This window comes from Haliaeetus albicilla, chromosome 11, assembly GCF_947461875.1.
Source record: "Haliaeetus albicilla chromosome 11, bHalAlb1.1, whole genome shotgun sequence".
Classification (NCBI taxonomy): domain Eukaryota; kingdom Metazoa; phylum Chordata; class Aves; order Accipitriformes; family Accipitridae; genus Haliaeetus; species Haliaeetus albicilla.
This window is the reverse complement of record NC_091493.1, coordinates 1,061,348-1,076,217: the sequence shown is the minus strand read 5'-3', so window position 1 is coordinate 1,076,217 and position 14,870 is coordinate 1,061,348. Positions and strand designations below refer to the sequence as shown.

Here is a 14,870-nt window from a genome sequence, read left to right as displayed (position 1 = left end):
GAAAATTTGGTTTTCTTTGATTTGCAATGCTTCAACAGGTGGCTTTCAAATATGTTAAGTTGTCAGGTTAGTCACTCGTTCTGTGTACTTGCTGTTTTCAGATTTCCATCAGATCAGCATGCAATATTGGCAGTTCTTTCAGCCCAAAGAGTGTTTATAAAGTAAACCAGATACAGTCTGACATGTTGTTATCTGTATTTATATTTATGTTTGCATATGTATGTGTGAGTATTGCAGTGTGTTTGAATAATATGTGTATCATCAAATGCATAGATACATAGTTAATAGCAACAAAACTTGAAGCAGCAGGGAGATGGTGGATTTAAGATTCTTCTTCACACCTGTCATGTCCTATCAGCAGAATGCATGCTAGCACAAGCACAATCCTTAAATGTGTGCTTGAATACTATGTTTTCTCCATATGAATGATGTTTCATACGCCACGTGGAGTCAATGAACAGTCCCTTTCTGAAGTTTTTCAAATTACTGATGCTTACTATTGGGAGATCTTTGTGTCCAACTGTTTCCAAGAGGACTACCTATGTGGGTAGCAAGCTGTATCTGGGCCTGTTAGTAAACTGGTGAAAGGAGCCATCCTACAATAGTCAGAGCATGTTGTAAGAGTCCTCAAAAACTTCTGTGGCTGGGCTGAGATTGTAACTCTAGATGGCTGCTGTGTTGCCACCTGGAGCTCCATCATCGCTTTTATTAAATGCTACAGCATCTTTGAAGAATCAGGAGATGATGTGGCTTTTGGCAGGATGGTGCTACCATCAGTAATCGCATGAGAAACTTCAAAACTGTCTGCCAGCTAATAGATGAAAATGGTAACTGACTGCACCTGTTGTTAGAATATATACAAGGACTTGCAAAGAATAAAGATTTCCTTACCAGTAAACTGTTCCTTGAAGTTTTCAGTCTTTGTGGACATTTGACTTCCACCTGTCTTGTCTTCTTCTTTATGTGCCAGTTGTGTGGTTGAGTTAACTGAACTAGTGGCAGTTACTCTGACCTATATACACTGTCTTAAGGAGTAACAAGGGAGGTCCAAGAGCAAATACTCTGTAGATGATATAAGGAAAAATTTCAACTCTTACATAGTGGTGCATGAATGTGCCCACTTCTAGAGTACGCAAACAGACAGCATATCTTTTAACACCCTGGTCACAGGTCATTATAACACAACCTGAATATTTCTTTAATATAAATGCCTCTGTCTGAATTTGCATGTACATTACAACTAGTGAACAATATTTACAACGATCCTACTTAACCTTTTGCTTTTAGTCTTCTGACTTTGTGTATTTTTAACATTCTTTTAGCTTCACAGATAATTCTGTAACACACATTTATAGAAAGAGGAGGTTACTCATTAGATTTCAGCCATGTATTTAATTTATTTCATTGAAAGTGAAGTAATGAGTATAAATCTTCTAGGAAAAAATGTTCTTTGAGCTCTGTGCTACTACTGCATTGGTGAAAAAACACACTTTATTGTATTTTTTCTGATTTTTTTTTTTTTTGAAGCTCCTTTTTTCACCTTTTTTTCTACTGTATGGTGGCAGTGTACCACCATATCTCTGGTATTATGCCAATAAAGGTATACCAAGCAGGTGCGGTGTCTTAAAGAAGCAGAATGCTTGCCTACCTTCAAAACCGCCTTTGCTAGACCCTGGGTTTGTAATTTTTATTGATCTCTTGGTAAGACATAAGTAGTATACTTTTCAAATATGTTAACCTCCACTAAAAACCTAATTTGAATCTGTTAGGTTTTTTTTCTTCTAATACGATATGTACATTCAGCAGTGAAACTACCTCATGTCATTGGGTATTTAGAAACCTTGCCTGGTTCTACTTCAACTGAGATAACTGGTGTCATTACAAAATGCTGTCACCAGATAGCCAACCATTAATTTCTCTTTTACAGAGTATTTATGTTACCCATCGCTTCATTATGTGTGGCTACCTAAAAGTATGAACACTACTGTTAAAATCAATACACCATACCTCTACAGGGTATGTTCCTCTTGACCTCCATCAGTCTCCATGACTCTTACCTTCCATAGCCACAAGTCACCATGCTTCCTGTATCTTTTCTTCTACCTATGTATGAATAGTTCTTCTTGAGCTTTCTGCTAATATCAAGGAATTTTCATTACCCTTTACTTGATCTTCACTGCTCCCTGTCAGTTAAAAGCTTACTCTGTACAATTAATGATGCATCAGCACAGGATTTTAACTTACACATATCTCTCTTAAACCTTTAATGAATCTTTCTTCTGCTCCTAGCTTTATCTAACATAATTGCTAGTTACTTTCTGATTCTGTTCTAGTTAGATCCTTTTATTTCCTTTCCTCTTTTGCTGTACTCTTTCATGGAGCTGATGACATGGTATGCAAATTTAGGTTAATGTATAGTATATTAATTCTTTGGCTAATTAGGGATGTAAGTGGTTTAAAAAATGAAACATGAAACTAGGAAATCTTAATTTAGACAAAAATTCTCTACAATGTGTAAACTAAAAGTCCCGCAGAAAAAGAACATCCCTCATGAAGTATGATCACTTAATTAGAATGTCAAAAATGTTGCATGCTGAGTTTGAATTTTTCCACAGGTATATTTGGGGGTTTGTCTGTGTAAAAATAAATAGGGAAAAAGCCACAGAGAATTTCTGCATAGAACTGCAGAGGAATATGCCCCGAATAGCAGACTTTCTTGATCTTACGCAGGATTCTGCAGATCCCTGCCCTGTAGGAGACTGTAATTTTCAGTCGTCTTCCCTGCATGCCATCACATACAGCCTCCCTTGCTCTGTTTGTTAGCTGCTACATTTAACAAATTGCTTTTTTTTCTCTCTTGTAGCACAGAAGCCCAGGATCTTCAAACTTGTACTGAGAGTATAATCCAACAGCCCCAGTAATGCTCTGGTTTCTCACTGTCCAAATCAATCTGCTAAATAAATGGCTATGCAATGGCCTCTTTCCTGGCAGTCATCAGTGTAAAAGATCATTCAAGTGCTCTTTTATCAATCTCTTTCATGTCCTTTCTCCTGTAAGTGCTAACAGCAGAAACTATCTGAAGTAGAAGAGATTTTCTCTAGTTAGCAATAGTGATTTTTTTAAATAACATTTGAGTATTTAAAACATTTAGTCACGAGCTTCTGGGACACCTTGGAGTCATTTCATTGTGTTGCTATAAATAATGGTATGTTTTATTCAGGAGTGACTGATAGTACTGAATTCACCTGGTGAAGTGATCGCATCAACTATTATTTGCGCTGACAATCCCCAGAATGTCTGTGTTACTACTTATCTTGTAGTCCTCTGTATAGACAAGGCATGTATAAAGGAATTCATACAATCTGGATTCATTATAGGTACAGGATACTGATGAGTGTTTAGCTGAAGTATTTTTAAATTTGAGAGCTAAATGTTTAAGCCACTTGCCTTAGTCCTCTCCCTAAAAGCTGGATTTTCGTTTACTGCACATTATTAAGTGACTCCCAGCCTCCTAGATTCACATATTACATTACAGTATGGTGTTAAATTAAATGAATTGCTCTGGATTAGAAAGGGATTAGCTAATACATTTAATATGTAATTACATGGAATTACAGTTTTTGTCTGTTTGGGGTTTCAGCCTTTAACTTTTATTTAAAAGTACCATTATGAACAAAACCAAATCCATAACACACATGTTAGCTGAAATGACCAAACTTTGCCTGGTTTAGAGCTGAAGTCTTTGACAACTAGGTATTTTCAAAAGGTTTCTGTCTGTAGACCAAGTTCTGTCACGGTTCCACCTATGTTGTCTCAAACAGCTTCCTTCAAATCATTCCACAGATAATAGAGTATGAGCTATGTGCGAGTGAAACAAAATGTTTTTTTAGAATAATTACAAGTAGAACTTCCTTTGTTTATGGACCTGTGCATAGCTGAAATCTTAGATCAAGGGAATGAGGGAAATCAGTCTTCATTACCCATCCATGGTGTTACAGGAGTATGCTGCTTTTCTGTTAAAAGAAGTATCATGGCATGCCTGTTCTGTAAGTGATCATGAACAGGATCATAGAGATTATCTCAGAATAAGAAATATGTCAACATAGCAAACTTCATAAAGGAAAAAAAGAAATTACCTTCTTAATTTTATTGTTCTACCTTCCTTATCTCTTCCTGTTACTCTTCAATAAAATGGGAAAATAAGGGGAAAGTGTGATGTTATTGGATAGTATAGAGTGGCTATGAGGACTTGAAAGAGATCTTTTTTTCAGAAATATATTTTTAATCACTATATTTTATTTTTTTAAAATGTGTTTATGTGTGTGTATATAATGCTGATTGATTTGAATGCTGTTACACTGCTCTTAAGCCTATTGGAACCTATTTATGTAGTACAACAGTGCGTTAAAATACCACGTCTAAAACCACAGTAAGATTGTTTTTGTTGTCTTGAAAAATGCAGGATGTGCCTTTGCTTTGCTGCAGAAATACCACTTTGGAACTTGTACTAACTCAGTCATCCCTAGATGTGGAAGAATTTGAGTATCTTAGCGCTGGACATTTTTCCCTGTTTATGACTCCTGTTTAAGACCATAACTTTTTGATTTAGAGTACAGCTAAGACCTTTAAACAATCTGGATAAGAAGGGCTGTCTCAGCAGCTCTACTATATTTTATTTTGAATTTTCTTCCCCCTCCATCCCCTTCCTCCCCCTCATAACAGCATATAATCTCCAAGCAATTTATATGATAGTTCATCATAGGAAAGTCTTATGCTGCTGCTGTAGGATGAGCTTTTCTCCAACTAATTTCCTATTTTCCTGCTGTAAAACTGCCGGAACACTTCAGTGAATGGTAGATGGATACTCAATTAAAAACTTCTGTACTAGAAACTTAGAAGATTGCTTCTTAGTAAAAAACAGATTAACCTTAAGTATGCTTCTTGTTGTCAGTTCGATAGATTGCTCTATTTCTAGTTATGTTTGCCTTTGCTTCCTGCATCATCAGTGAATGACAGTAACATCTGATTAAAAGAAATTTAACGTCTTTTTTGCTCCCTGCCGATTTCCTCCAATACTTTTAAAGTTGAAATACAAATCAAAATAAAGTACCGTTTGGCTTTTGTGATTTCTCTATGAAATGTAAAGACTGTTATATTTCAAATATGAAGTACCCATGGCTTTTGATTTTGCATAAGCAATAGTAAGTGATCATTATATTTGCTTTGCAACAGACCAGTTATGAGGTATTCACTTCCTGTGACTCTTTTCCCCAAATAAGTAGTAGAAAAGCCTGGGAGTTTTTTTAGCATCACCTTGGAATCATGCTGAATTTTTCTAATACTGTCAATGTGAAAAAATAAGAGAAAAACTGACATAATGAAATATTTGCCTTATATATCAGAAAGAAACAAGAAAAATTGAAAACAGCGTAGGTTCCTCCTTACCCCCTTTGGCTTGCTCACAGTCACTTTCAAGAGAATTTAAGACCCTTATTCTCTTACCAGAAACCAGGGATCTAGCTCTGTCCTTTGAGATACTCTGGCTACCCTCCCCAACTTCAGTTGTCTGACACCAGTGTTTTGGAGAGTGGATTAGAACATGCAATATTATGCATATTCCAGCAACGTAGTTCTTTCTGAGAATGTAGGATTACTTTGGATCTGCAAATTTCTGCTTTTTTTTTTTTTTAATTAAAGGGTTATACATTCTAAATATTTTTTTCTGTTGTTTTTTTAGCCTGTTTTATGCATGCTCATTTAGAATTAAATTTGTTTTGCAGTATTAGGAACTAGATATAACTGAATGCTGAAAGAGAGTTACACTGAGAGGCTTTAAATTCAAGACTTTTCCTGCATATTGATTGAGAAAGGGTAATTCACACAGTGAGGAGAGCCCTCAGTACTCCAACTGATATCGATAGAGGTTGAGGTAATTCATTTCTTACAAGGTACTTCACGTCTCGCAGCATTAGATCCATAGGGAGCTGTCCATGATGGCTTGAAGAGGAAAAAAAATTACAATCTCATATTGAAACTGTTGAGGAGAAAAAAATATCTATAATGAGAAACAGTTCCACATGAAAGATTCCTTATTTGCTCAGTTGCATATGATTTTCCATGCCCTTGTTTTTGTTTTTTGGTTTTTTTTTTCTTGGCTTCCCCTGCCCGCCCTCCTACCCCCCTTTTTGAATATACTTACTTGCTTTTCACAGAAATACGTTTTCTTGGGTCAGGTGTCTTTAAAAAAAATGTGCTAGGCTTGGTTTATTAGAGTAGGGAATCTGTGTTACCAAGTAAATATAGTGATTTTCAACTTAAAATACTCATGGGTTATTCATTCTTCGTGTTACCTATATTAACAAAGAAAGGTAATAAATATGCTTGTAAATGAATTTCCTTTTGCAGGCTTTTGATGCACAGTAAAAATATGCTTTGAAATGCTGTATTAAAAGGCTTGGGAGCTTTTGCCTTTTCAAAGGAATTTTTGTTCTTTAAAATGTCAAAAATGTCAAGTTCTGCCTTTACTGTCTTGTCAGAGGATTCCTTGACTAACTTGTGAAATGTTCATTTAAGAGATTTTTCAGGCAGCAGTTAATAAGGTGGCACTGCTGGGTATCCTTAAAGATTTTTTTGGGGGAAAAAAAAAAAAGTGCATGCAATTGTCCATGCATCTAAATGGTCCTATTGTTTCAATGAGGTTATTTGCACTCAAAAAGTTATTCCTGTTTGCTTCTAGAATGGGGAGCAATGAGGTCTTCCAAAAAGTTTGTTTAAAAGCATGAGACATACTTGAAAACTAGAATTCTAAATAACTGGCTTCCTTTTGTGTTTGACACAAACTTGTCCATTGAGGTCTATAGCTTTGGAGAAGATCATAGATTTGGTTTATTTAACTAGACATATGACCTTCAACAAGGGATCTTGTTTTTTAGTTGGAAGTTGTATTTTGAGGAGCAAGTTGAAAATTTGAAGGGTAAAATATTGTCTCCATTAACTCTGCATGCAAGGGGCAAATATTCCTAGGGCCTAGTGATACACAAATTGGTACAACGAAGTACAAAGAAGTTCTTAAAGCATTTAAATTTCTTTGATTTTGCCTATTGGTTACAAGAGATTTTGTTCCTTTTGTGCTGGGAACTGTAGGATAGGAACTGAACAGTAATGGGACTGAACCAGTCTAAAATGACACAAGGCAGCAGTAAGAAAGAAAACTTACTTGAGAGGTCTCTTCTTTTTATTAGATTGAACTAGGAAGCCAGATACATTTGGGTACAAAGAGCTGTTTGATGGGAAGACAGCTGCGGCTTGATTTTCACGTTCTGGAAATAGCGTACTTACGGTGCCCAAGAAAAACAGGGACTTTGGGAGTCCTAATGCGGGAAAAGTTGCTGTTGCAGTGCAGCGCAGATTCTGCAGCGAGCACGGGCAGTGCGGGAAGCCGGGGCAGGGAGGAGGCTCACACAGCAGCCTGGTGGCAAGCAGATTGACTATGGTGAGGCCCATTGGTGGGACTTAGATTTAGATTATATGGTTCTAGTTACTTGTTCCTCAAGAGGAGGTGTCGGAGGGAAGGAGGCTGTCCAGATGGAAATAGCTGCCCCAACGCCTCACTTTGGCAAGAGTTGTGGAAAAGATGGAGGTTGTTCAAACACTGCTGATCTGGACCTTCCATGCTGTATTACGTTGTTCCCATGATCGGGATGTTTCTGGAGCCCTGTTATCAATCTTGTGGTACGGCTGCCCCAGACCTGGCACTTGGTGTTTCACAGCCAAGCATTCATCTCGCTTTTCTTCACTCTTCGTGTGACCTTCAAGGTGACAAGTCCTTTGCCTTCTCCCAGCAAAGAACGTAAGGAGCGAAATTAGTTTTATTTACTTCTTAATGGCTGAAGCACTGTGTTAACTAATTTTGGCAGAAGCAAACCCACTGTAATCAAGTTGAAAAACCTCTTGGCCCTTCTCTGTTAGTTCATATGTTTTAATATAAATGAAGACTGCAACAGGATTGAACTGGATCTTCCCTTACAAAGGCTTACGGGTTTGGAGCTTTTTTGAGACAGATGCTTGCAGTTGTCTTTACTTTATTGAATTGCACAATAGGGTTTGAAAGATCGGGACTTCTCTGAGCTGGGTATGGGGGGAAAAAAAAGTATCTTATTTTTGTCTTTGCACAAAAAATCCATGCTTGGAATTTTCCCAAGTAATGGCAACATTGTTTCAACACACACAAGAAATTGTGAAACTGCTTTTTATACAACTTTTTTTTCATCACTGTTATGGTTTTGTCTAGAATTCAAAATGACTTTATAATTCAAAAGAGGAAACATTTATCAGCACCATATACCAAAAAATGTTAAATGGTAAATGTTAAATGCTAAATTGTAACAGCAGACATAAAATGCCTGCTATCTCTATAGGGACTGTGACTTTGTTTTAATATCTTACTTAGGTTGGGTGAGGTTTTGGGTTTTTTTCTATTAAGGTACAATGTATAGGACCCTATAATTATTGAGTATAGGATTATTGTCAGTCAACACATAGCCTGAAATGATCAGTCATTTAATCAGAGCTCTGACATTTATTAACTTATCATAGTATTGATTGGTGTTTACTTTTTAGCTTGATATTTTTAAAAATATTTCCCTAGGGAACTGATTTCAATAAATGTGCTAGTCTTTTTAAAAATAAAATTGTCCTTGGATACATTGAACTAAATCAAAAGATGTTTATCATAAAGTCACAGTACAGCTGCTGGAAATAAGCAGTGAAAATCATGCTGGTGGGTTGGATTTTTTTTTCTATTCAGTCTTCCCAAGACTGTACAGTGAGTGTCTGGGAACACACACCTCTCAGGAAACAAAACATGTGCTCGGTTTCTGGCCATAGGCCTTTATGTATGGAAATCTATTTTCAGGAGAGCCTTTGAGTACAATATGGCTTAAGGTTATAAAGTTGGTTTTAATGGTGTATATAATTTCAAACATTCCAGTGAAGTATCATTGCTTTTTTTTAACTTCTGTTATTTTAAACCAATATGTAAGCCCAGGAATGCAAGATGAACTTGCATCTGAATATCCTCAAACATCAGGAATGCCCTGAATCTCAAGCCTGTTTTGTGTGTTTACAAATAACTCTTTATAGTGGTGTTTAAGGAAAGAAAGTCAGGATGCCTATCAAGATAAATTGCTTACTGCTTTGTAGTTTCTGTAGTCAATGGCACACGCAGACAAGTATGATATAACTAGGCTTATATTGATGCAGTCTGTTTATAACCTTATACTGCCCAGTAGCTGCATATATTTATTCCTTTACAGACAACTTGGCTGAGGAGGACAGCTCTTAAAAATTCAGAGTGAGGCTCAAGCTCCAGGTTTTGCATTCACTACTCCAACATCACTTTTGCTGCACAGGGGAGCCAGATAGATCCTGACTACTTCTGCTGTTTGCAGTCTAGATCCTAATTCAGCTGTTGTATCATGAAGCCCTGCATAATGGCATGGGTAGAATCTCCTGCCTGTGTTATTGCCATACAAATACTTGAAGGAATCCTTTAGGACTAAAGTAAAATAGTTTTTAAGTTTACAGCTAAGTCTCCAGCTGTTCTGGAGTACGGAATTCAGAAGACATCTGATCTCACCATGGATGTGATAAATTAATATTGCTCCCTTTACTCCACAACATTGAAAAGCTAGAGTCTACAGATGTGTTTTTGAACATGTATGGCTACTTTTGAAAAATAATGACTTTATATTTGAAATCTTGACACCTATTTCAGCTGGATATGTCCAAAATACCCAGGGTGCTTCATAAAGGCCTGTTACAATTTACTTTTAAAAGTTTGTGGGTTTTTTTAATATAAAATGAGTATTTTGGTGGACTCTTCACGAGACAAAACTTCAACCTACCAAAGTAGGTCTCTCTCACCACCCTCTATAGCGAGTAGAGGCTCAGGACCTTCAGAGGTGATGCAAAAGTGATTACTTTCTCTGATGACTATAAGGGGACCTCAAGGAGTGTGACCTTGCAAGATTTAAGTAAATCCTTTTGAATACTTTATCACCAGTACATACCCAAATAAACTGGCTCCATTTCACTTGGCCAGATCTTGTTTATTTTAATCCTGCTAATGAGAGTATTTCAGTTCTCTGTTGTAACTGAATTCTTGCTTATGGCTAAAGGGGGGATGTTCTTTGATTCACATAATGAATACTAATAGTATTTACTGCTTTAATATCTATGGCTGATTGTATCCTTTTATATATCCTTTTTTATATAATTTTTTATAAATTTAGCCCATATCTATAAGCCTCAGTTCTTGAAGAGATTAGATGATCACTTAAGTAGTTCTGCCCAAATCTTCTTTATAATCTACTGGTCAGTTTTCAGATGGGAGACACAGTGCAACTATTAGGCAAAATTTGTAGCACTTCAGAATTATAAACAAAGTGAAATTAAAAACCTTATCAGAATAACTGTATTCCTTTGTTTAAGCTATCTCTTCAACTCAACAAAATATGAATGTTATAGAATTACTGCTGTCTTTGTTAATATTGTTAACTGTTGGCATGTACCCACCGAAGACTCCACTGGAGACATATTCTTGAGTCCTTCAAGGTTGTGTAGCTAATGCAAACATATTAGTTTGCATCTGTATACCTTGGAGTGCAGAAGGATCTGTAATGCCCATGAAGGTCATGATCCCCTGCTGATATAAATGAACTCTATTAAAAATAGTGGAGATATGGTGATTTGTTTCAACTGAGAATTTGCCCTTAGATGTGCACTGTTTTAAATGAAAATCCGACAGGAAAGATTTTCTGCACATGTGGGTTTTGAGTCATTCAACTGATGTTGTTTGCCAGTGTGTGAAATAGATAGGCCTGTATTATTGGCAATACTCAGCATTTCTCTTCAGGCTATGCAGTGTTCATTAAAAATACTTGTTTTCGCTTAGTGGAGTATTAATAACAATGTGACTTAGTGCTTGTGAAATGTTTCATATGTTAAAAATGCATTGAAATAGCTGGATATTGCTTGTCGGATCTTCACAAGGGAACCATATAACCATTATTATATATATTTTAGAGAATAAAACTGTAGCTGACTGCAGGAAAACTGAAAGGACTGAGCTCAACCACATGATTTTTGAAATCCAGAGCCTAGAATAATGTGCATAATTTTCCTAGTGCTTTTCTTAATTCAGTCACCCTGTACAAGAATGAACTATTTCGGGATAGACTTCTTTGTTTTTAAGTACAGCAGTCATGAGAAGAATACAGACATGTGGAATATATTAGTCGAAATTGGAACATAGTGTAGAGATGTTCAGGTCATGTTTATGCCATTGTTTTAATATACACTTTTAAAATATTAAATCTGATCTTTTTCAGCTATTAAAATTGTGATCGTCTAGTGTAGATCTTGAAGTGTTACTGTCACGTACATATTTAAATGGAAGTCTGCAGAGGAATATAAACTTAACTTAAAGGAGTAATTCAGCATTCAAAGATACTTGGGATAATACTGTGGACAACACGCCGCAAGGCCATTAATGTTTAAGACTACTTCCACAGCAGACTTTGTAGTCAGATGTCCCCCTGACTTTAACAGACTGTACACAATTTTGAAATATTTAAATCATTACAAGAGGGACTTATCCAAACAGTGATGTGTTTTTTTGAGTTTCAAAATGCTTAAAGGAAGAATGAGAGTCTGCAATAATGAGGTTACTCACATTCTGGACCTGTCCACATTCTACAGTCTGATGCTGCATTTTACGGTGTATTTTGTTCTTGGGGAAAACACGAAGTGAAGAAAAACTTCAATTATAGTTAGGTTTGCTTTCTAGACATTGACTATTGACAATTATGTTAAGAATTTGCAAATGAAGGGTTTTTTTCCTTGTTCATTGTTCAATATTTCTATGCCACTCGCTGAGTGAGGTTATTTCAAATTAGCTGCCTCAAAGATTTAGGTTTGCTTAGAGACAGTTGTATCATTAGTTGCCACCTTCAAAGTTATAGCTTACTAGAAAACTTTTTAAAAATCCCAATATTTTACATTGATTCTGTCTTCTTAGAAAAATAGGCTCTAAATATAAAGCTTTTAAAGGATGCGCCAATGTGGAACGACATCTTTGTCATCTGAAAATGCATAGGCATAAGCTGAGTTGTATCCACAATGCTTTTACTGGTCCTGTTTACCTAGCAGTTCAGAAGAAATCAATTTTGTTGTCAAGGCTGACAATAGCTTGCAAAACATAGTAGAAGAGTCCTTACTTACTTTGGTTCCTATGCAAGTATTGGTATGAGAAATGGTCGCATTACTCTGAAATAGAAAGTCAGTATCTACCTTAAGGGATTCCTTGAAGGTTTCAAGGTGAAGTTCAGACCTCTCTCCAAGACTTGTGTTTGATCATCTGATCCCTGTGAAGACTGTAAACGATTTCAGAAACAGAAAGTAGTAGGAAAATTTCTAAGTCACCCTGCATATATAAGCTCAGTTTTTTAAAGTAATTGTTCCTTTCAGTTGATAGAGAATGTACTAATCATTTCAAAGCATTTATTATATTACACATTCACTTCTAATGTAAAAGTTCTTTCCTAATCATCTCTAGTCTTTGCTTTAATATTAAGCATATTGCTCTGTTCACAGATTATTGTTTTTTAGCAAGGGAAATAACTATGAAGTATGTTATATTGCCTATAGCAAGGTTATACACCTAGGTGCCTACTAAAATATTGCTACTTTTGTTTCCACTAGTATTTATTTTAGTATGATTTACAAAATGAGACAGTTACGTTCATAACGTAGACTTCCTAGTGTACTGTAACTGAAGCCCAAATATTATAGTCAGTGTACGTAGCTATTTCTTTAACGTTTATGAGAATCTGGTCCTTTCCCTGGAAATGTAATGTGTATTGACTTAAGACTTTACATAAAGACACTTTCACTGTTTGTGATTTCTTTTCCTTTGGACCTGGGCAGTCCAAGGTAGTGAGTAATGAATGATTGCATTAGAGAAACAAAGTTCATCAGACAGTTTGGATTTTCATACCATTTCTGTGCTGACATGAAAAAAAGAGTATTCAAAACAGCTAGTAGACACAGAACTACTATGGTAATATTGTATAGAAAAAATGCTAGGCAGTACAATAAAAGTGTTAACTACAATTTTCAAATAGCTAGTAATGATATAAGCACTTTGCTTATAGATAGAAGTAAAAAGTTAAGATTGTTTGGAAAGTATACAACTGATTCTCTTAAGACCTCTCAAATATCTCAAGAGCTCAATATTCTATTGATGCTGAGAATGAATTTGCTGCTAGATGAAGAGATTGTCCATTTTCATTGACAATGTTTGCATTGCAGTATCTTGGACATTGTGAAACTCACCCATTCTGTTTTACAGAAGTAAAATAATGAATGCTGCAGACTAAAGCACTACCAAACTGCATTGTGGGCATCTGAATTTATAAATTACTTGTAGAGAGATAACATGATTTTTCATATGAATATGGTGATAATGGATTGGCATCAGTAATAATAATTATATTAATGTTGTTCCATAAGTAACCCTGGATTATAAAAAGAGTATTACAGTAATTCAGAAGATAAAAAGTGTTTCATTTTGTTTGTATATACTGCTAGTAACGCGTATGTTTTGATTCAGTGGATTATGCTTAACATCACGAACAGGCATTCTGTGAATGTTGTGGCAGTGGCTCCTGAAACGTATTAAAATTCAAAAAAATTCTTAGGCATGTATGATTTACCAAAAGCTCTGATGAACTGAGGACACAAAGAACATGCTTGCTAAAAGATCACAACCAACCATTGTTGTGTTTTCTATCATATTTATTACAGACTGACAAGAAAGAGAGAAGTAATGCCTTGAATGTTGCAATAGATAGCATGTGCAAGAAGACAAGAGACCTCCGCAGACAGGTAAGCAACCTGGGGAACTGAAAAGCTAGAAAAGGAGGCTTGAAGGATCCTTTTCCCAATTGCTATTTTCAGGTTTTGTAGCACTGCATTCCGAAAAGAAATATTTCTTCTATATTAAAAAAATAACTCAAGATAGTTACACTATTCCACAGAATATATATGTACAAATTTTCAAAATTCTGGGAAGAAACCCTACCAAATGATACTGGCTGAATATATGTATGTACATAGTCGAAACTCTGCACGTGTACATGTCTAAATATGTATTTGCTATAGAAATATATCAGGGATGTACTATGGACATCAAGATTCATTTTGTTTTAAAGAAGCTTGAATTATTATTGGTTTTTGGAACAGATACCTTGAAGGGACCACTGGGCCACTATGTCTAGTTCTTTACAGTTGTGAGAACTCGCACAGCAGAAAAGGGTCCTTTGAATATCTGGTCCACAGTCCACCCACCCGTTTTGCATCTCAGTATTCTAAAACTAATGTAAGACATGGACCAAAATCCACAACTTCAGTGTACTGCAGAAGGTGAGCAGTAGACATCAGCTGTGTTTACATCCTTTTTCTGCAAGGAACATCTTTGAGAAAAATTGCAAATTATGTTGAAAGTGTATAATGTGCCAGTTTAGAACAGAGAGCTAGAAAGCCAGTAGTTCTTTCAGCCAGGCTGTCCCAACCAACTGTATGAAAATTTATGGCTACACAGAACATGAGCACACGCTGCTTTCATCCTGTCTGTAGCTGTGGCTATTTCTGGTGGAAGAATATCCCTCCCAACTTTGTGTACAGTCTTACAAGCCAGCCTATGCTTCAAGATGATGAATAAATTCCTTCCTGTCTCCCATAATCAGCCAGGGGAAGCCTTGAAAGATGAGATGAATATAATATAAATATAGCGTTTACAACTAACTAGC

At 36.0% G+C, this 14,870-nt stretch overlaps 1 protein-coding gene across 3 annotated transcripts in view; it reads left to right on the top strand.

Moving 5' to 3' along the window:
* CTNNA3 (catenin alpha 3) overlaps nucleotides 1-14,870 on the top strand; it is a 531,540-nt gene that overhangs the window by 287,414 nt on the left and 229,256 nt on the right. For all 3 annotated transcript variants that reach the window (XM_069795730.1, XM_069795731.1, XM_069795729.1), the window contains exon 8: nucleotides 13,867-13,947. In XM_069795730.1, coding sequence (XP_069651831.1) covers nucleotides 13,867-13,947 — 81 coding nt within the window. The remainder of the gene's footprint in view (nucleotides 1-13,866; nucleotides 13,948-14,870) is intronic.